The sequence below is a fragment of the Oratosquilla oratoria genome, chromosome 6, assembly GCF_046742065.1.
Source record: "Oratosquilla oratoria isolate Oo_2021 chromosome 6, ASM4674206v1, whole genome shotgun sequence".
NCBI classification, from domain to species: domain Eukaryota; kingdom Metazoa; phylum Arthropoda; class Malacostraca; order Stomatopoda; family Squillidae; genus Oratosquilla; species Oratosquilla oratoria.
This window is the reverse complement of record NC_134782.1, coordinates 34,522,727-34,546,419: the sequence shown is the minus strand read 5'-3', so window position 1 is coordinate 34,546,419 and position 23,693 is coordinate 34,522,727. Positions and strand designations below refer to the sequence as shown.

Sequence of the window (23,693 nt, the reverse complement as noted above, 5' to 3'; positions counted from 1 at the left end):
CTGCCCATCATTAGTCTCTTCTTCCTTTGGAACAGTTTTGATCCCTTTATTTGACTTAGTGTTTGAGTTTTCTTTGTATACATGATCAAAAAACTATCAGTACATGTCATGTGAAAAATTCCTACCCTGCATTAATCAGGGTGCCATTTATTGCCTATAAATATTTGCCTTTTTTCCAATAACACATTTCAGTAATATATATATATATATATATATATATTTTTTTTCTTTCTTTTTTCTTTTTTCTTTTTCGGTCTATATAAGGGATGTAGCCAGACAAGGCTTGCACCCACTCCCACCCATTCTACTCCCATCCACCACCCATTGTTTCCCTATTGTCTTAGCTCATGGGTTTGTATGGATTACTAAAATTGTGAAAAGTGATATAAAATTATCAAATGTCCATTAATTAAAGTTAACCACAAAAATCCTTATTAATGTGCATGGTTTTCATTAATGCAGCACATCTTCAAGAATGGAAGCATCTCCTGAAGTGTGAGTTAATGTATTAGGCCTGAGTAATAACTAGCTGCACAAAAATACCTCCAAAAGAATATCTACAATCAGAAACCAGAATCATCCCCATAGAACAGTACATGAGAATGATAGGTACACAAGTCTATGCTGGAGCCCTCTAACCCAATCACCCATCACATCACACAAGCACAGAATGCAGCATGAAAAGAACTTCAGTAGCATTCTACTCAAGATATCCTCACTAACCTATCCCCACTACTATACAATGCAGCCACAAAAAAAAAAAAAAAAATATGTACAAAGGCCATATGAGGGAGGCAGCCAAAGTCAAAAGGCATAAATTCATCCCCACTTCATCCCCATCCCTCCTCTCCCATTCACCATCCTTCCCTGCCTCATTTCTTGGCTCCTCATGTATGATGAGTCATCCCTGCACATTGCCCATTGCCCTGGGTCAGAAGCAATGCAGCAAGACACCACATCCACAGCAAAGCAGCTTTATTGAATTGACAACCCCCTTCTCTGTCCCCTCATGCAGAAAAAGAGAAGACAAGGAGAAATCCCTTTGGAGTTCATCATAATATCATTTACATATAATGATCCCCTAACCCCCCATCCCACACCTACTCCCTTCCATGCATCACAGTATCATCCATACATGGCCATTCTCCACTAGGCCCTGTACTCTGTCTTCTCCCTTCCTCAGCAGACATCCCCCTCTTTCTCAATGCCCCTTTTACCCCATCCATCCATCTCATCCTCAGTCACTCCTTCCTATTAATTTCATCCGCCTTTGCCTTCCACGCTTCATTTATTAATCTTTTCAATGTGTCCAAACCATCCCAATACACTTTCATCAACCCTATCTTTCAACTCCTTTTCCACCCCCACTCCCCTCCTCACCTCATTTCTCACTCTGTCTAGCCTACCATATTTCTTTATAATTTCATCTCAAACACATTTAAACTCTTTCTCTCTTATGTTCCATGTTTCTGCCCTATAGTATGTTGGTAAAATTATCTCTTTATACAATTTCTTCTTATCCATTCCCAAATGTCTATTTCTTATTACAATTTTTAATCCCTCAAGGCATTTACTTCTCTCAATGTACATTCTACCTTCACCGCCACTCTTCCCTTTCCTGGCACATTCGCACCCAAGTATCTAAAACTATCCACTTCCTCCAGTCTCTCTCCCTTAATGCTCACCTCCAGCCTGCTGTCACTCTCTCCCCTTGTACATCTCATCACCTCATGTTTACCCACATTTATCTTCAACTTCCTTCTTTCGCACATCTTCCCAAACTCTGTCACTAACTTCCTTAATTCCTCCTCTGATCCAGCTACAAGCACAGTGTTGTCAGCAAACAAAAACTGGCTTATTTCCCACTTTTCTCCATTTTCTTTAACCATCTCCAATCCCTGACCCATTACCCATGTGTTTACCTCTTGCACCACCCCATCCATGTATAAATTGAACAGCCAAGGCAACATAACATATCCCTGGCAAAGTCCCACCCCCAAAAAAGCTAAAATGTATCCCCCCAAATTGCATGAAAACTAGAGCATGCAGAACAAAATAGTTTCCATATTTGAAATCAGCAGATCAAAAATAGAAATTACAAAGAAATCTCATGCAACTGAGATTTAAAAAAAAAAATTGCCCTGTGATATCAATTAAACATAACCACTCCCTAACCCTCATCCCCCACCCCCTCCCTTCCTTGCATCCCGGTATCATCTATACACAGCCATTCTCCACTCCCCCTATCTTCTGTCTTCTTATTTTTTGCTAAACAGATATTCCCTTCTTGCTCAACACCCCTTTCACCCCATCCATCCATCCATCTCACCCATGGTTGTCCCTTCAAGTTCACTCCATCCACCTCTGCCTTCCACACCTCTTTTACTAATTTTTCTTCAATCATTCTTTCCATGTGTCCAAATAATCCCAGTACTCTTTCATCAGCCTTATCTACCATCTCTTTTTCCACCCTAGCACTCCTCCTCACCTCCTCATCTCTCACTCTATCCAACTTTGTAACCCCTGCCATACTTCTCAGGTATTTCATCTCAAACTAGTTCAAACATTTCCTCTCTGCCTTACTTAAATTTCAAGTCTCTGCTTTCAGCATAATCATCCCTTCATATAATCTCCTCTTTGCATCCATTTTCAAATGCATATTTCTCATTATAGTTTTTAATCCCCCTTGCTTCTCTCAATCTACAATTTGCCTCCACCACTCCACCCTTTCCTGCCACATGTGACCCCAAATACCGAAAGCCATCTATTTCCTACAGCCTCTCTCCTTTCAGACTTAGTTCCAACTCACTGCCATCTTCTTCCCTTGTAGTTTATCACCTTTTACATACATTTACCTTCAACTTCTTCTTATCGCCTACCTTCCCAAACTTCGTCACTAACTCCCTTAATCCCTTCTCTTACCCTTCCATAAGCAGAGTACCCTCAGCAAACAACAACTGGCTTCCACTTTTCTCCATCTGAAGGCCATATGAGTATCAAAAGTGAGGCCTAGAATTTTATATAAATATATATATATACAGGTACTCCTCGTTTAACGACCTACTCGGTTAGCGACGACGCGGAGTTATGACGGGCTTTATGACAGACGTTTAACGTAAATCTCCCAAAGTTACGACGTCGTGTACGATAATTAAGTTGGCTGAGGCAAATTTGTATGATGTTATAATTGAACTTGTACGGTGGATATTAGCTGTGAGGTAAAGTGTTCTGAAGCTTAGGTCTACATTACCATCCTACAAGCTGCAAAAACTACCTGGGGTACAGTATATACCGGTAGTGGTAAATTTTTAGTTTCGACCATGGGCGCAATATAGCAATAGAAAATTAATTATTAATTTTGTAAATTATAATGTATCAAAGTAATTTGCAATTTTCTGAGCAGAAATAAAACAAAAGGTGCTAAAACAAATTTTGTAAGTAACGAAGTCATGTCGGACGAATGGTACACCATGTTTGTTATGATAGATGCCGATGTTGAAGAAATAAAAGGATGATGAATTCGTCTAACCTAAACTAAACTAACCTGACCTGTGTTTGATAAATCATTACCTGCAAATTAAATGTCATCCGGCTCGTCCTCGTTGTCGTCGTCGTGAGAGACGTTGGCAGACGACAAGATGGCGTCCCAATCCTATGCTACCGACTTCGTTCATTAGCATATTTTCTTGTAGCATGGTATTTTTTACTTTCATTTCCGCCCACAAAATTGCATATTACGTTGATACATTTTAATTTACAAAATGAATAATTAATTTTCTATTGCTACATTGCGCCCATGGTTAAAACTAAAAAAATACCCCGGTATTCAATATGGAATGTCAGCATACGCGGATTTGGTCATATACGGTAATTTTAGGAACCTAACCACCGTAAATAAACAGTAAATAAAGCTTTAATGTACTGTATAAAAGAGGGAAAATACACAAAAATAAAGATACATGTATTGCTGGACATTGTACATACAGTACATGTACGTATATGTATACACTTTCGCTTAACGACCAATTCGGTTAACGACGGCGCGCTGGTCCCAATTGTCGTCGTTAAACGAGGAGTGGTTGTATATATATATGTATGTATATATATATATATATATATATGCAGACGCTCCTCAACTTACGTTTTAGTTACGTTCCGAACGGCCGAACGTAAGTTGAAAATGAATATAAGTTGTTACTGTACTATACATCCGTAAATTCTATTACCGTATCTTATAAAACACCCCTAAATCATTAATTATACACATAACATTGTAAAATAATAACATTAATTTCAAATGAATTAAATTCAAGCAACATAAATTGAGATGGTGGAGGAGGAGGAGGAGGAGGAGGCAAGGCATGTTCAGTTTGTCGTTTGTGCAATGTAAACAATGGACGCAGCGTCATGCGCAAGTATCGTTTGAACTACGGAGAGCGCGCTAAACTAAAAAATTCACTCAATTTTTTTTTTTTTTTTTTTTTTAGTCAGTTCAAACGTAAAACGAATGAACGTAAGTAGAGGAGCATCTGTATATGTATATATATATTTATTTATTCATTCCAAGGTTAAAGTAATGAATTTTTAGTTACAGGCACCAAAAAAAGCAAAGACAGAAGGGGGAAAAGTGGAAAGAGAGGACGACCAAGAAAGACTGACTATAAAAGTGTTGTTGGAACCAAGGATAAATCAATTGAGGTAAGTAGGATGACGTTTTAGTCATGAAATGAAATTGGAGTGTGAAAAGTTTTTATTTATATTATTTGTAAAAATAGGAGATAAGCCAGTTGTTTGCTTCCAACACTGTGCTTTTAGCAAGATCAGAGGAGGGATTAAGGAAGTTAGTGAGAGTTTAGGAAGGTGATGTAAGTAGGAAGACATGTTAGTCATGACATTTGAGTCTGAGAAGGTTTTATCTGTATTATTTGTAAAAATGGGAGATAAGCCAGTTGTTGTTTGCTGCCAACACTGCTTGCAGCAGGATCAGAGGAGGGATTAAGGAAGTTAGTGATAGAGTTTGAGAACATGTGTGAAAGAAGGAAGTTGAAGATAAATGTAGGTAAAAGTAAGGTAATGAGATGTACTTCTTTTTTTAGGAATGTCCCCTTTTGGGGCTACAGGTAGTAGGACTCCTAATCCCATCCCCGTCTCGTTTTTTGTCACCTTTTACGACTCAAGTGGAAAAACTTGGTGGTAGCATTCTCTTCCCCCACCAAAGGGTCAGCAAAAACAGGAAATTAAAAAATCAGAGAAATGGTACAGGACAGCAACAAGGGGTTGGGGGACAGCATAACGGAGGGACAGTCGTAGTATAAAAGTGTCATCATTTCTCTATGCACAGAGTTTTCCTCTATCACAAACAAAATGATGTGTGGCTCTGTTCCGTAGGGGCACCCCATATAGACCCTAAAGTATCAACTGCATGCTACTTTGCCACAATAACATGCAGCCAATACCCCAGATGGGGGCAGTGGACAGGATGCACGGATGACCCGTCATCCAGGAGGTGCCAAGATAAGAGGTAGGGAGGAGGGTGGAGGGGAGTGGAATATATAGGAAATGGAATGGGTGGGAGTGGTTTCTATGCCTTTTTCTTTTTGGCTACCCCCCATGTGAGGGGAAAAAGCCTTAGGTATATGTATTTTTTTTGTTTTTTTTTTTTTTTTTTTTTTTTTTTTTTTTCCCTCAAAGAAAAGTAATAGGTGAAGGGAGTGAACATGAGGGGATGACCAAGGATGAGATGGATGTATGGGGTAAAAGGGGCATTGGGAAAGAGGGGGATGTCTGTTGAAGAAGGAAGAGGAAAGACAGAAGATTGCGGTGAGTGGAGAATGATTATGTATTTACCTAGTTGTATTTTTCAGGATGAGAGCTATGCTCATAGTGACCCATTTTCATATCTCTCCGCATCCAGTTTATTCTTAAAATCGTGAGCGAAATTTTGACGCAGCCCGAAAGGATTTCTCCCTGTCTTCTCCGTTTATTCATGGGGGGACAGAGAGGGGGGGGGGGTCGCCGATTTAATGAAGCGGCCTTGCTGTGGTTGTGCTGTGTCTTGCGACACTGCTTCTGACCCAGGGCAGTGGACAAGTTGCAGGGATGACCCGTCATCCAGGAGGTGCTAAGATAAGAGGGAGGGTGGAGGGGTGTGGAGTGTATTCAGGGATGGAATGGGTGGGAATGATTTTATGCCTTTTCCTTTTTGGCTACCTCCCTTGTAAGGGGGAAAAAGCCTTGGTATATGTATGTATGTATAGTTTTGGCATTCACTGTTTCTCAGTTTAGTTTGTTCCAGACGTCAATCACTCTATGTGGGAAGGTATTCTTTTTCAGGTCTCTTCTGTAATTGTCCTTCTTTAGTTTCTTTTCCTGTCCTCTTGTTTCTCTTCTGCCCCACTTTAATAAGTCATCTCTATTGAGAATTTCCATCCCTTTCATAATTCTGTAAAGGGTTAATAAATCACCTCTTTCTCTTCTCTGTTCCAGTGTTGACAGATGTAATTTCTCCAATCTTTGTTCGTATGTCAGATTTGACAGTGTAGGTGCCATTTTCGTCGCTGCTCTTTGGATTCTTTCTAATTTTCTTATGTTCTTCTTTGTGCTGGGTGCCCACAATATTGTGGCATATTCTAGTTTAGGTCTTATCAATGTAACCACTATTTTGTTAACCATCTCCTCATTTATGAAATCGAAGACCACTTTCATTGATCTTAGTAAGTCTCTACAAATAATTTACTGATATGTTTATCAGGTGTCAAGTCGCTTGAGATTATCACTCCCAGGTCCCTTCCTGAATTGACTTTTTTGACTTCTTTGTTTCCAATTTTATATTGACCCGATACTCTATTTTTGCTTTTTCCAAATTCTTTTATGCTACATTTCTTAATGTTGAAGTTCATCTCACATCTCTGACTCCATTCCCATATTTTGTCTAGGTCTTCTTGTGGTGGGGGAAAAGAATACTTGGATTGTAAGAGGCGAGAAGAAAGGGACAGGGATTGGGACTAGGCATCCCTCTCCTTGTAGCACCACAGGGGACATTCCTAAAAGAAAAAAGCAAAGGCATAAGAGGGTCTGGGAGTTTTCCGACCAGCACCCTAAAGTTTGGGTCTTTTAATGTGCGTGGATGTGGTACAGATGAGAGTAAAAGGGAAGAGATAGGTAGTATATTTGTGAGAAGAAAGATGGATGTGTTGGCTTTGAGTGAAACTAAGCTAAAATGGAAAGGCGAGTGTAAGTTTGGGAGTGTAAGTGGGAGGTTATCAAGAGTGAAGAGAGGGCGAGGGAGAGAAGGGGTGGCTATACTAGTAAGTGAAGAGATAGGTAAACGTGTAGTGGAGTGGAAGGAGGTTTCCTCAAGGATAATGTGGATGAAGGTGAAACTGGGAAAGGAGATGTGGGTCTTTGTAAGTGCATATGGGCCTGGCAGTGAGAAGAGCATAGAAGAAAGGGAGGCTTTTTGGATAGATTTAAATGAGTGCATAGAGGATTTAGGGAGAAATATCAATGTAATAGTACTGGGAGACCTTAATGCTAGGGTAGGAAATGATCCAATTGATGGAGTGGTTGGGAAATGTGGAGTTCCAGGAAAGAATCGTAGTGGAGAGTTGATGGTGGAAATGTGTCTAGAAAGAGAGTTGATGATAGCAAATACAATGTTTTGGAAGAAAGTCAAGCATAAGTACACATGGGAGAGGGTGGTGGATGGAAGGGTGGAAGATAGAGCGTTAATGGACTATGTAGTGGTAAATAGGATTATGATAGGAAGAGTTAAGGATGTACATGTGCTAAAGGGAGAGGGTGGGGGAATATCAGATAATTTGTTGGTGGAAGGTAAGTTGAGAGTGGAGGATAGATGAAGGAGGAGGAAAGGGACAAAAGGTATGGAGGTTCTTAGAGTGTACTCTTTAAATGAAAATGAAAAGGAGAAGGAGTACAAGAAGAAGCTGAGGGAGGAGTGGGAGGGAGTGAAGGATAGAGTAGAGCTAGGTGTAGAGGAGGAATGGGGATGGTTCAAGAAGGGAGTCACAAAGTGTGCAAAGATGGTGTGTGGAACAAGAAGGACAGGAGGAAATAGAAGAAAGGGTAGTGAATGGTGGGATGAGGAAACAAAGAAGGTTGTAGAAGAGAAGAAGCGAGCTTTCACGGATTGGTTACAAAATAGGACGAGGGAGTCATATGAGAGGTACAAAGAAAAGAAAAGAGAAATATAGCAAAAGGTAAAGGAGCCAAAGAGGAGAGCAGATGTGAAATGGGGTAAGAGTATAACAGAAAATTTTGAAAGTAATAAAAAGATGTTTTGGAAAGAAATTAAGAGAGGAAGAGGAGGCGAATCAAGTAGAGAAGAAAAGGTAAAAGGTGCAGATGGAGAGATGATAATGGAGGAGAAGGTAGTAAGGGGAAGATGGGCAGAATATTTTAGGGAGTTGCTAAATGTGAAGGAGGATAGGGAGGGAAAGATAGCTGCAGTGGGAAATGCTAAGAAAATGACTGTGATGAGTGAGGAAAATGGAGGAGAAATAAGGAAGGATAAAGTGAAGGCAGTTGTTAAGATGATGAAAGCAGGTAAGGCACCTGGTCTGGATGGATGCCATGCAGAATGTCTAAAAAAAGGAGGTACAATGATGGTGGACTGGCTGGTGAGGTTATTTAATGTTTGCTGGAGAGAGGGTAGAGTGCCGGAGGACTGGAGGAGTGCCTGTATAGTTCCACTTTACAAGGAAAAAGGGGACAAGTGTGAATGTAGTAGTTTCAGAGGGATTAGCTTGTTAAGTGTAGTTGGAAAGGCTTATGGGAGGATCTTGATTGAGAGGATTAGGAGAGGAAGAGAGGGAGTAATTGGTGAGGAACAGCGTGGACTTAGGATGGGTGGAGGTTGTGTAGATCAGATTTTTGTGGTAAGACATATGTGAGAAAGCTATAGGAAAGGGGAAGGATGTTTTTTTGGCTTTTATGGATCTGGAAAAGGCTTAGGACAGGGTAGACAGAAAGGCACTGTGGGAGGTTTTGCGGATATACGGGATAGGAGGAAAGCTAGGAGCTGTCAAGAGTTTTTACGAGAGTAGTAGAGCTTGTGTCAGGATTAGAAATGGAGAGAGTGAGTGGTTCGAGGTAAAGGTGGGACTTCGTCAAGGATGCGTTATGTCGCCCTGGCTGTTCAACTTATACATGGCTGGGGTAGTGCGAGAGGTAAATGCAAGGGTAGTGGGTCAGGGATTGGAGATGGTTAAAGAAAATGGAGAAAAGTGGGAGGTGAGCCAGCTGTTGTTTGCGGATGACACTGCGCTTGTGGCAGGATCGGAGGAGGGATTGAGGAAATTGGTGACAGAGTTTGGGAGAGTTTGTGATAGAAGAAAGCTGAAGATAAATGCGTGTAAAAGGTGATGAGATGTACAAGGAGTGAAAGTGGCAGTAGTCTGGAAATGAGCATTAAGGGAGAGCGACTGGAGGAAGTGGGTAGTTTTAGATACTTGGGTGCAAATGTGGCAGGAAAAGGTGGAGTGAAGGTGGAGGTAGAATGTAGATTGAGAGAAGCGAGTAAATGCCTTGGTGGATTAAAAAGTGTAATGAGGAATAGACATTTGGGAATGGATGCTAAGAGGAGACTATATGAAGGAGTGATTGTGCCAACAGCACTGTATGGGGCAGAAACATTGAACATAAGAGAGGAAGAGAGAAGGAGTTTGAATGTGTGAGATGAGGTGTCTGAGAAGTATGATAGGGGTTACTAGGCTAGATAGAGTGAGAAATGAGGTGATGAGGAGAACAGGGGTGGAAAGGGGGTTGGGAGATAGTGTTGATGAAAGAGTATTAGGATAGTTTGGACACATGGAAAGAATGAGTGAAGAAAGACTAGTAAAAGAGGTATGGAAGGCAGATGTGGAGGGAGTGAACATGAAGGGACGTCCTAGGATGAAGTGGATGGATGGGGTGAAGGGGGCTTTGGGGAAGAGGGGAATGTGTTGAGGAAGGACGGGAGAGGACAGAAGACAGGGGTGAATGGAGAATGGTTGTATATGGATGATGTTGTGATGCATGAGGTGGAATGGGCAGGGGGATGGGGGGTGAGGTAGTATGTGTGAGCAGATTTTGATGCAGCCCAAAGGGATTTCTCCCCGTCTTCTCCTTTATGCAAGGGGGGACGGAGAGGGGGGGGTTGCCAATTGAATGAAGCGGCCTTGCTGTGGATGTGCTGTGTCTTGCGACACTGCTTCTGACCCAGGGCAATGGACAAGGTGCAGGGATGACCCATCATCCAGGAGGTGCTAAGATAAGAGGGAGGGTGGAGGGGGGTGGAGTGTATTCAGGGATGTAATGGGTGGGAATGATTTTATGCCTTTTCCTTTTTGGCTACCTCCCTTGTAAGGGGGAAAAAGCCTTGGTATATGTATATTCTCGTAGCGATCTACAATCTTCTTCCGTTTTTACTCTCTTGAGTAATTTGGCATGTATAGATGATGCTGTGATGCATGAAAGGGAGTGGGTGGGGGAATGAGCTTGAGGGAGTATGTATGAATGATATTTTGATGCATCCCGAAGGGATTTCTTCCCATCTTTTTTCTGTATAAGGGGAAGGAGATGGGGGTGGTCATTGATTATATGAAGCAGCCTTGCTGTGGATGTGGTATGTCTTGCTGCATTGCTTCTGACCCAAGGTAGTGGGCAAGATGCAGGGATGACCCATCATCCAGGAGGAGCTAAGAAAAAGGGAGGGAGGGATGGTGAATGGGAGTGGAGTATTTGGGGATGAAATGGGTGGGAGTGGATGTATGCCTTTGACTTTGGCTGCCTCCCTTGTAAAGAGGAAAAAAGCCTGGGCATATGTATGTATGTAAGAAAGGTAAATATTTTTTATTTGGAAAAATTGTAATACATACATACATACATATACCAAGGCTTTTTCCCCCTTACAAGGGAGGTAGCCAAAAAGGAAAAGGCATAAAAACACTCCCACCCATTTCATCCCTAAATACACTCCACACCCCTCCCACCCTTCCTCTCATCTGAGCACCTCCTGGATGATGGGTCATCCCTGCACCTTGCCCACTGCCCTGGGTCAGAAGCAGTGTCGCAAGACACAGCACATCCACAGCAAGGCCGCTTCATTTAATCGGCGACCCCCCCTCTCCGTCCCCCCTTGCATATAAGGAGAGGACGGGGAGAAATCCCTTCGGGCTGCGTCAAAATTTACTCACACATACTACCCCACCCCCCCGCCCATTCCTCCTCATGCAATCACAATATCATCCATATACAACCATTCTCCACTCACCTCTGTCTTCCGTCCTCTCCCTTCCTTCCTCAACAGACATTCCCCTCTTCCCCAAAGCCCCCTTCACCCCATCCATCCACCTCATCCTAGGACGTCCCCTCATGTTCACTCCCTCCACATCTGCCTTCCATACCTCTTTTACTAGTCTTTCTTCACTCATTCTTTCCATGTGTCCAAACCATCCTAATATTCTTTCATCAACCCTATCTCCCAGCTCCTTTTTCATCCCTGTTCTCCTCCTCACCTCCTCATTTCTCACTCTATCCAGCCTAGTAACCCCCACCATACTTCTCAGACACCTCATCTCAAACACATTCAAACTCCTTCTCTCTTCTTCTCTTATGTTCCACGTTTCTGCCCCATACAGTGCTGTTGGCACAATCACTCCTTCATACAGTCTCCTCTTCGCATCCATTCCTAAATGTCTATTCCTCATTACACTCTTTAATCCACCAAGGCATTTACTCGCTTTTCTCAATCTACATTCTACCTCCACCTTCACTCCACCTTTTCCTGCTACACTTGCACCCAAGTATCTAAAACTATCCACTTCCTCCAGTCACTCTCCCTTAATGTTCACTTCCAGTCTACTGCCACTTTCACCCCTTGTACATCTCATCACCTTACTTTTACCCACATTTATCTTTAGCTTTCTTCTATCACATACTCTCCCAAACTCTGCCACCAACTTCCTCAATCCCTCCTCCGACCCTGCCACATACATACATACATATACCAAAGGCTTTTTTTCCCCCTTATAAGGGAGGTAGCCAAAAAACAAAGGCATAAAATCCACTCCCACCCATTCCATCCTTATCACACTCCACTCCCCTCCATCCTCCCTTTCTCTTCTCTTGGCACCTCCTGGATAACAGGTCATCCCTGCATCTTGTCCACTGCCCTGGGTCAGAAGCAGTGTCGCAAGACACAGCACATCCACAGCAAGGCCGCTTCATTAAATCGGTAACCCCCCCCCCCTCCATCCCCTCATGCAGAAAAGGAGAAGACGGGGAGAAATCCCTTCCTGCTGCATCAAATTTTTCCCACACATACTCCCTCACCCCCCATCCCCCCACCCACTCCACCTCATGCATCACAACATCATCCTTATACAGTCAAACCTCGGTTATCGAACGCTTCTGTTCTCGACCAAATCGGTTTTCGACCAAAAAGTTCGAGAATTTTACGTCTCAGAACTCGACCAAATTTCGGCTATCGAACAAACCGAAAGAAGCCGAGCGTACCCGAACGCAGCTCACTTGCGAGCTGAGAGAACTCAAACGCTAAGGACACTTCCTCCGTAGCGCATTTGCGATCAAAGTTCATTCCGAGCAGACGTGTTCGTTCTTATTTACGTAAATCTGACTTTTTTTCATCTTTGCATCGTGTATTAGCCCCTAATCATGGGTCCAAAGAAAGCAAGTTCAAGTGGTGAAGAAAAGAGGAAAGTAGTGCACAAAACTATTGAATTTAAAAAAGAATTAATAGCGAAATATGAATCTGGCGTTCGTGTGTCTGCGTTGGCTAAGGAGTTTGGGATGGCGAAATCGACGATAAGCACCATCCTAAAAAATAAAGACCAGGTTAAAGCAAGTGATGTGGCTAAAGGATCAAGTGTTTTTAGCAAACAAAGGCCACAGGTATTGGAGGAAGTGGAGAAACTTTTGCTGATTTTCGTAAATGAGAAACAGTTAGCAGGTGATACTCTTAGTGAAGATGCAATTTGTGCCAAAGCAAGACAATTGTATGAAGATTTGATAAAAAAAGATCCTAGCATTATTCCGGAAGGGTTTGATTTTAAAGCAAGCAGAGGGTGGTTTGAAAAGTTTAAGAAAAGAAGTGGGATACACTTATTTATGGTAAACAGTATACAGTGCAGTTTATGGTGTAAAATAGTAAAAAAAAAAAAAAATAGAAAAAGTTGTTTTTTAGACTTGGAACGGATTAAAATTATTTACATTGATTATAATGGGAAAAATTGTTTCGGTTTTCGAACAAATCGCTTTTCGAACAGCCTTCTCGAACGGATTATGTTCGAAAACCGAGGTTTGACTGTACAACCATTCTCCACTAACCCCTGTCTTCTGTCCCCTCCCGTCCTTCCTCAACAGATATTCCCCTCTTCCCCAAAGCCCCTTTTACCCCATCCATCCATCTCATCCTAGGTCACCCCCTCATGTTCACTCCTTCTACATCTGCCTTCCACACTTATTTTACTAATCTTTCTTCACTCATTCTTTCCATGTGTCCAAACCATCCCAATACTCTTTCATCCACCCAACCTCCCAACTCCCTTTCCACCCCCGTTCTCCTCACCTCATTTCTCACTCTATCCAGCCCAGTAGCCCCTATCATACTTCTCAGACACCTCATTTCAAACACATTCAAACTCCTTCTTTCTTCCTCTCTTATGTTCCATGTTTCTGCCCCATACAGTGCTGTTGGCACAATCACTCCTTCAAACAATCTCCTCATAGCATCCATTCCCAAATGTCTATTTCTCATTACACTTTTTAATCCACCAAGTCATTTACTCGCTTCTCTCAATCTACATTCTACCTCCACCTCCACTCCTCCCTTTCCTGCCACATTCGCACCTAAGTATCTAAAATTACCCACTTCCTCCAGTCTCTCTCCCTTAATACTCACTGCCAGTCTGCTGCCACTTTCACCCCTTGTACATCTCATCACCTTACTTTTACTAACATTTATCTTCAACTTCTTTCTTTCACACACCAAACTCTGTCACTAACTTCCTCAATCCCTCTTCTGATCCTGCTACAAGCTCAGTGTTGTCCACAAACAACAGCTGGCTTACCTCCCACTTTTCTCCATTTTCTTTAACCATTTCCAATCCCTGACCCACCACCCTTGCATTTACCTCTCACAACACCCCATCCATGTATAAATTGAACAGCTAGGGTGACATAACACATCCCTTACAAAGTCCCACCTTTACCTTGAACCACTCACTCTCTCCGTTTCTAATCCTGATACATGCTCTACTACTCTCAACTCTTGACAGCTCCTAAAAACTTTCCTCCTATCCCATATATCTGCAATACCTCCCACAGTGCCTTCCTGTCTACCCTGTGATAAGCCTTTTCCAGATCCATAAAAGCCAGAAAAACATCTTTACCTTTTACTATAGCTTTCTCACATATCTGTCTTACCACAAAAATCTGATCTACGCAACCTCTACCTGTCCTAAACCCACACTGTTCCTCACCAATTACTCCCTCAGTTCCTTTCCTAATCCTCTTAATCAAGACCCTCCCATAAGCCTTCCCAATTACTCTTAACAAGCTAATCCCTCTGAAACTACTACACACACACTTGTCCCCTTTTCCCTTGTAAAGTGGAACTATACAGGCACTCCTCCAGCACTCTAACCTCTCTTAAACAAACATTAAATAACCTCACCAGCCAGTCTACCATAACTGTACCTCCTTTTTTTTTTTTAGATATTCTGCATGACATCCATCCAGACCAGTTGCCTTACCTGCTCTCATCATCTTATTTCTCCTCCATGTTCCTCACTTATCACTCTCATTTACTTAGTACTTCCCAATGCAACTACCTTTCCCTCCCTATCCTCCTTCACATTTAGCAACTCCCTAAAATACTCTGCCCATCTTCCTCTTACTGCCTTCTCCTCCATTATCATCTTTCCATCTGCACCTTTTACCTTTTCTTCTCTACTTGATTCGCCTCCTCTTCCTCTCTTAATTTCTTTCCAAAACATCTTTTTATTACTTTCAAAAAATTTTATCATACCTTTACCCCATTTCACATCTGCTCTCTTCTTTGCCTTCTTTATCTTATGCTTTACTTCTCTTTTCTTTGTACCTCTCATATGATTCCCTTGTCCTATTTTGTAACCAATCTATGAAAGCACGTTTCTTCTCTTCTACAACCTTCTTTGTTTCCTCATCCCACCACTCACTACCCTTCCTTCTATTTCCTCCCGCCCTCCTTGTTCCACACACCATCTTTGCACACCTTATGACTCCCTCCTTGAACCATCCCCATTCCTCCTCCATTCCTAGTTCTACCCTATCCCTCACTACCTCCCACTCTTCTCTCAGCTTCTTCTTGTACTCCTCCTTTTCTTTTTCATTTAAGCAGTTCACTCTAAGCACCTCCCTATTTTTTGTCTTTTTCCTCTTTCTCCATCTATCCTCCACTCTCAACTTACCTTCCACCAAAAAATGATCTGATATTCCCCCACTCTCTTCCCTTAGAACATGTAAATCCTTAACTCTTCCTATTTACTCCTATCTACCACTACATAGTCCATTAATGCTCTATCAACCACCCTTCCATCCACCACCCTCTCCCATGTATACTTATGCTTGACTTTCTTCCAAAACACTGTATTTGCTATCATCAACTCTCTTTCTAAACACATCTCCACCATCAACTCTTCATTACGATTCTTTCCTGGAACTCCACATTTCTGAACCACTCCATCTATTGGTTCATTTCCTACCCTAGCATTAAGGTCTCCCAATAAAACTACATTGACGTTTCTCCCTAATCCCTCTATGCATTCATTTAAATCTATCCAAAATGCCTCCCTTTCTTCTACACTATTCTCACTACCAGGCCCATATGCACTTACAAAAACCCACAACTCCTTTCCAAGTTTCACCATCATCCACATTAACCTTGAAGAAACCTCCTTCCACTCCACTACACGCTTACCTATCTCTTCAATCTCTTCACTTAGTAGTATAGCCACCCCTTCTCTCCCTCACCCTCTCTTCACTCCTAAGAACCTCCCAACTACACTCCCAAATTCACACTCACCCCTCCCTCTCAACTTAGTTTCACTCAAAGCCAACACATACATCTTTCTTCTCACAAACATACTGCCTATCTCTTCCCTTTTACTCTCATCTGTAGTACATCCACTCACATTAAAAGACCCAAACCTTAGGGTACTGGTTGGAAAACTCCTAGACCCTCATATGCCTTTACTTTTTTTAGGAATGTCCCATGTGGGGCTACAGGGAGAAGGATGCCTAGTCCCAATCCCTGTCCTGTTTTTCTCGCCTCTTATGATTCAAGTGAGAATACTTGGTGGCAGTTTTCTATCCCCCACCATATTTACATTCTCTACCTCCATTGTGTTTTCCACTGCCTTTTCTGTCTCTCTTCTGATCATGTTTCTCTCCTGCCCTTTCTGTTTCTTGCTTTGTATGTCTAACCTGCTCTTTCAGTTTGCCACCTGTCTTTTCTGTCTTCATCTCTCCTTGCCTTTCTATCTTCTATCCTTTCTGTTTCCTCTTTTCTTTTCCTCCTGTCCTCTGTCTTACTTTCTTTCTCACCATTCTTCACCCTACCTCCCAATCCTACAATCTTTCCCTCTCTTTCTCCTGTCCTCCATCTTACTCTCTTTCTCACCCTTCTCCACCCCACCACCCAGTCTTACAATCCTTCCCTATCATTCACTATGTCAGATTATCTCGTTCCTTTTCCTATCCTTGTCTCTCTTCTTTCTCCACTCCTATTATTATCCTACCTCTCTTCTCTCCCCTCTTCCCCATCCCACCTTTTTATCCATCTCTCATACCACTATAGTCATGAAAATATAAAGGAAGATATGAGTGATTGACTTTCTTTTGTTGCTCTATTTCCATCTTTTAATTCAACTTATTATATATAATCTCTCTCCTGTCTCTCTCTCTCTCTCTCTCTTTCCTCTCTCCTGTCTCCTCTCTCTCTCTCCTCTCACTCTTCTCTCTCTCTCTCCATTATTTGACACTTAAACCTTCCTCCCTTGGAAGGCATAATGATATTTGTTGTTAGTCTTAAACTCCTTCCTTAATTGAAAAACCAATTCCCCCTCAGAAACAACCCCTTCCATCAAGTGTTATGGAGGATAGGAATATGTGCAAGAATGAATCACCTCAAGATAGTGTCCAGAATGAAATTGTCCAGGTACCTGAAGAAGAGCCAAATTTGTGTGGAGTAGTGAAAGTAAGTGTCTAGACATTTTGTGATGGTTTGTCCTAGGTAATCCATAGTCTGTTGCCTCAAGTTTCACTAAGTGGAAAACCCTCAACCCTGCAGTCCTATGAACCTCCTATACTCTGTAGGAAGAAACTTGACTGTCTATGTTTTATCAGTTTGGAACTATTTCTGTCACCAGCTGAAATACAACTGAAGTTGTTAGAGATCTCAGGCTTAATCTAGAAACCAACTGTCAGGTGAGGGGCTTGATGGGTTTTAAAAGTGGGCAGCTTCGCTGTCCATCTTGCTGGACCACATGCAAGTAAATGTCATTGGTCTTTGTTGAGACATAAAAAATGCTTAACTAACTTCATAGGTTATTGTTCTGTTTCTAATGTGATAGTTCCCCCAAGCTGTTTTGATGTTAAATGCTGCAAGTTATTTCATAGGTAAATGAAGTTAAATCTCTCATACAAGAATGGGTAATATCATGTGAGAGACCAGAAGAGGAAGACAGAGCAATCCTTGCCAAATATTACACATCATTGGTGCTGCATCACAACTTGGAACTCCTTGATGTTCTCATCAAATTCTTACACAGGTACCTATGTGGACAATTTCCAGGCATCATAAAACTGGTCATATTGAGTCATTATTTAGAGCTGCTTGCACCTTGGTTGGTTACCTCCCTTGTGAGGGGGAAGAGGCCTTTGATATATAAATAGATAGCTAGTTTGTAATATGTCTTTGTTTTTGTTCATGCAGGAAGGTCAACAGTACTCAGAATGCTTATTGGCAGTACACATACAGAGCTATAGTCCAGGAAGTACAAAAATGTATGGTTGAAATATACAAGGTTCAGTTGAAGGTGACCGACATATAAGAGTAGTTCAAAGGTTAGAGCACTCTTTTAGTATCAATATCTCACTCACTCATTTATACCATTTCTGTATCTACTTAATTAGTGATGCATTTAGTACAGGAAACTATGTTTTGATATCCTTCAACCATGTCATCTTTTTCAGTTTGTTCCCATGACCTCATGATTTCCTCCTGTTCCAAATGAAAATTCATGATATGTCATTTTTACTTACTCATTTTTATGACCTGAACACTACAATCATGTCACCTCTTTCCCATCTTTCTTCAGTAATGAAAGGTCCAATGCTTCTAATATCCTTTCAGGGAATTTGATGTAGCATGCCCATCACTTGCTGCCAGGCAGCCTTGATCTGCTTCCACTCTGACCTTGCACCCAGTAGAGAAGAGAGGAGAAATAGATCTTTAGATTTGTGATGCATCTTGTGTCTAAACCTATTCCTAGGGTAAAACTTATGATGCCTGTCTTGAAGACTTGGGTCAAGTAGGCCAGTGATTGATGCATTTTAGATGCTGGTGAGGCTGTGAAAAATGTTAAGCTGTGCATAAGAGCTTATGTTTGGCAATACCTACCATATTTCAAAGGAACCCATGCATTGAGCAGATTGTTTGGTTACTAGTGGTATTCTGGCATGTCACACAGTGAGTATTTGATGTATTGGAGGTTATAATTAGAAATTTTGTATAATTTGTATAAAAGATGTGTAATAATGCAAATTTTTGAAGCATTATTTTATATGTATTCTATTAATATATATATTTGCTTTAGTGGTATATATTTCTGAACACCTCATCCATCCAGGCCCTACCATACTTCTCAGATACTTCATCTCAAACACATTGTGAAAAAAAAAAAAATAATAATAATAATACAGTGATACATATATATCAAGGGCTTTTTCCCCCCTTACAAGGAAGGTAGCCAAAATTAAAGGCATAAATCCACTCCCACCCATTTTATACCCACATACTCCACTCCCATTCACCACCTCTCCCTCCCTCTTTTCTTGGCTTCTGAATGATGGGTCATCCCTGCATCTCGCACATTGCCCTGAGTCAGTAGAAATGCAGCAAGGCACAGCAAGGTCACTTCATTTAATCAGCGACCCCTCCCTCTCCGTCCCCTCATGCAGAAAAAGAGAAGATGGGGAGAAATCCCTATAGACTGTATCAAAATATCATTCACACATGTGAATGATATTGTGCGGGATGTGTAGGCTATGTTTCTCGTGTGACCGATAAAGTATAATCCAGTTCTTGAAATAAGTATAGTTTGGCACAATGGAGAAAGAAAAAGACGAAAGAATATTAAATGAACCAACAAAGAGAGGCCTGGATATAAGTAAAGTGGAAAGTCCAAGAGGTGTCATTCCCAAAAAAACTTATTTGATTGATACTCCAAGGATAAACCAAAGGTGTAGTCCAGGCAAAATAAGGTTCGACTTGGAACAAATTGCAACACAATTGTTTTCACCACAGGGCATGCCCATGAGGTGTCTAGAACATCATACTAAAAGTCTTAAGAAATCCACGTTGAGGAAATATGTCTAATTTGCATAAATCCAAGATGGCCGCCAATTTTCGATAATTTGCCATATCTCCGCATTTAGATGTAATAATTGAGTAATTTAAAGTGCTGAAATGGGGTTTTTGAACACAAGAATTCACGTGGAATAGGTTACATTTTTATTGGATAAAGAATTTATAGCCAAAAATCCAATATGGGCAAAAAATATCGAAAGATTTTCATATACGTGGTATCCGAAACATAAGAAAAAAAAATAAATATGACTCCAATAATAAATAAAATGTGACTGTTATGCTGCCACATGTGACTAACTCTTGACTATCTGTATTTTTGTTTCTATTCCAGGGTAATTAATCTGAGATTCAACAAATATTGACAATGGAGAAGTGTCGCATCTGTAATGAATCAATCTCTGACGGAAAGGCGACAGTTGTTCTTCGAACAAAAGGCAGCGATGGCGTGAATCGTGCAAGTAGTCAACGTGGTAGCGATTGGTAGTGAATCCAGGAGAGACACTACGCGTGGAATGTCGCCGCAACTATTGCAAAGCATATAACATTGCACATGACCTAGCAAGGCAGCAACAACCACCAAAACCCGGCTGTGAGCTCCGTTCTGAACTACACTTAAATTTTCAAGAACACTGCTTGTTTTGTGGACAGTCAGCTAAAACTGGTAGGAAGCAGAGAACTGGGTGTTTTCCCAGTTAGAACAGAAGACTTTCAGAAGAGTATCCTTCAGGTTTGTCATTCTAGAAATGACGAATGGTCTGCAACAGTATTAGGCAGAATAGCAGTGGTGAATGACCTACACGCAGCGGATGCAATGTATCACCAGCAGTGCAGTAGCAACTTTAGGACAGGGAAAAGCATTCCTACTAAGCACTCTTTAGACACCAGTAGTACTGGCGACAAATCAAAGAGGCTCAAACTCGGAAGGCCTGAGATAGACGAGAGAATGTGAGCGTTCCTGGAAGTGGCTCAGTTCTTAGAAGAAAATGACGAGGAGCAAACCACCATACATAACCTTGTTCTCAAAATGTCAGAGTTTCTTGAAAACACAGAGCATGAACCTTACAGTGCTAAATACATGAAAACTAAAATAAAGGAGCACTTTGGCAAGATGGTTATAATGACTGTGATGAGCACCAAAGAATGTGTGGTCACACTGCGAGATTCAGCAAGCTCAATCCTCTATGCATTCCACAAGCAACAGAAAGCTGAAAATATTGAAGATGACAAGTTGAATATTATTGAAGCTGCTGCAAAACTCATTGCCAGTGATGTAAAGTCCATGGAAACCCCAAAGGATTTCTATCCAGACACGGGAGACATTGCTGATTCTGCTAGCTACATTCCAAACTCATTGCAATTACTGCTTAGGACTATGTATGCTGGTAAAAATGTTGGTGTAAAACTTGCTTCGATTGGGCAGGCCATAATGCAAGCCATACGACCAAGGACAATAATAGCCCCTCTTCAGCTTGGCCTAGGTATCCAGATGCACCACCATTTTGCGTCACGTTTTTTGGTGGACACACTTCACGGGCATGGGTTTTCATCTTCCTATGCTGAGGTCATGAAATATGAACGGAGTGCAGCTGTTGTACAAGGTACTGAGATCCCTGGGTATTTCGAAGAGCACCACATAGAGTATATTGCCGATAATGTGGACCATAATGTGGCAACAATTGATGGCACAGGGACATTCCATGGAATGGGCATTATAGTTGCTGTTACGCCAGAAACAAAAACAAGCAAGGCTCCCCAAAGTCCGTGTGATGGATAAAGAGATTGCTGCCATTGGTCGCATTAACATTCAGTACTTCAAAATTCCTCCAGCATTAGAACCTATCATCTACAATCCACTGGTTCGCATGACAGAAGAGGATCCAACATCAGAGTTAGATATACTGTGGAAGACATCCTTACTTCTCCACTCTCCAAGGCCATCATGGTTTGGTATGATGCAGTTCCTGCATCGAGGTCAACACCCAGGAAAAGCTTCTGTGACATTCCTTCCAATGATTGACCTTGATCCCAGTCAAGCTTCATGTATCTACTCTACAATGAAGTTTGTGTCTACCCAAGCTCAACTATACGACGTTACTCCAGCCCTCACATTCGACCAACCCTTGTACTGGAAAGCTTTAACGATTATAAGGTCTCAATCAAATGTCAGTGATCTCAAGCGCATAGTCCTCAGGCTTGGGGGATTTCACATGCAGATGAGCTTTCTTGGGAGCATAGGTCACTTAATGGCAGGCTCGGGACTGCAAGAGTTGCTCAAAGTGGTATATGCTGGAAACACAGTGCCCCACATGATGACAGGCAAAGCTGTTTCCAGAGCAGTGCTGGGACTTACGCTGGTTGATGCTGCACTGAACACCATTTTGGTCGCTGATGCCTACAATGTACCTGTGCCAACCAAAGACACAGTTCAGGAACCACAAGTGGCAACTGCTGATACTGAGACAGATAATGTAGAACCACAAGATATTCCTTCAGATACAGTGACGACTGACATAACTACAGCAAGTGAACTGTATGACAGAGCAATGTCCTCTTCCCTCTCAGTGGAAGAAGTTTCTTCTGCAAAAGTGTTGCAAAGAATCCAGACTGAACTTGACAACAAAAAGGATATGATGACTATGCTAACATCAAAACTCTGGTTGCAGTATCTCAACATGGTGGACATCTTGCGGAAATTTATTAAGGCTGAAAGAACAGGGAACTGGAGCTTACACCTCCAATGTGTGCACGATATGCTTCCCTACCTTGCCGCTTCTGGACACCGACTGTATACAAAGTCTGCATATGTATACCTGCAAATGATGACCGAACTACCAAATACGCATCCGAATGTGTATAAGAAGTTCCAAGAGGGATACCACATTGTGCGGCGCAGTGATAGATACTGGGCAGGTCTCTCCACAGATCTGATCATCAAACAGGTTTTGATGAGAAGTATAAAGACGCATGGGGGCCTAACTCGAGGAAAAGGGATGACAGAGACTCAGCACTTACTGTGGGTCCTATCCATGCCAGCATGCTCAAACATCAACGATGCAATGCAGAAGTTCAGCGGGGTCTCCTACAAAACCAGCGACCAGCACAAAGATATTTCGAAGGCTAGACAGGCCAGAGATGTCAAGGACACCCTCGATCTTATCAGCTATCTGAAGGAAGGAGATCCATTCAAGGAGAATACCTCACTTCACAACATTGCTAATGGCATGGCCGCTCAGGACGGAGTCAATGTTGACCAAGCAAAAGAAATTGGAGACAAGATTCTTGTGAGCATGGCAGGGAAATCTGTGGAAGAGTTCACCTTCCGAAAAGCCGATTAAGCAATGACACTTGCATCCAGATCAACTGTCAAAGTCAGAGGGGAATCTGTAGTAGTGGATCCACAATTGGTGCTCCAGCGACTGGTAATTGTAGGTGAACGGTGCGAAGACTTGTACATTATTTAAGTTCGAACTCTGTAGCCACCCTCCTGCCTTATTTGACTCGTCATCCCTTCCCTTGCAGGCCAATAAGGCAGTCCTTGCTGATGTTCTGTGGAAGTCTATAGATGAACAACGTGAGCTGAATGGAGACCAAGTCCAATATGTCCTTGATGGCGGCGCGCTACTCCATCGGATTCCCTGGCCAAGAGGTTCCACATATGATAGTGTGTGTCAGATTTATGTCAGATATGTGACACAGAAATATGGAGCTGCTGTCATTGTTTTTGATGGCTACAGAAATGAACCCACAACTAAAGATGCCACACAACAAAGAAGAACAGGAACCTGCTCTAGTTTGACCGTAAACTTTGCTGGTGATATGATCATCCAATCCAAGAAGGAGGACTTCCTGAACAACAAGACAAACAAACAGCGCTTCATACATTTTCTCAGCGACAAACTAGAAAGGGCTGGATGCAGCACAGAACACGCAAAGCATGATGCTGATGTCCTCATTGTTTAAACAGCCCTTGCCTTTGCCAGAACAAGAGATACGGTTCTCATTGGTGACGACACAGATTTGTTGGTCCTACTGTTGTATCACG

General features: G+C 42.0%; 1 protein-coding gene across 7 annotated transcripts in view; it reads left to right on the top strand.

Annotated features, from left to right (window-relative positions):
- Rev1 (Rev1 DNA directed polymerase) overlaps window positions 1-20,654 on the top strand; it is a 95,444-nt gene extending 74,790 nt beyond the window's left edge. For 4 of the 7 annotated variants that reach the window (XM_076186660.1, XM_076186661.1, XM_076186662.1 and 1 more), the window contains 5 exons: window positions 4,589-4,698; window positions 17,129-17,257; window positions 17,680-17,831; window positions 17,996-18,126; window positions 18,416-18,877. In XM_076186660.1, the coding sequence (XP_076042775.1) occupies window positions 4,589-4,698; window positions 17,129-17,257; window positions 17,680-17,831; window positions 17,996-18,113 (509 nt within the window). In that variant the 3' untranslated portion in view covers window positions 18,114-18,126; window positions 18,416-18,877. Of the gene's footprint in view, window positions 1-4,588; window positions 4,699-17,128; window positions 17,258-17,679; window positions 17,832-17,995; window positions 18,127-18,415; window positions 18,878-19,982 lie in introns of those variants that run through there. The other 3 variants (XR_012966476.1, XM_076186663.1, XM_076186664.1) reach the window with 3 other exon arrangements.
- The last annotated feature ends 3,039 nt before the right edge of the window (window positions 20,655-23,693 follow it).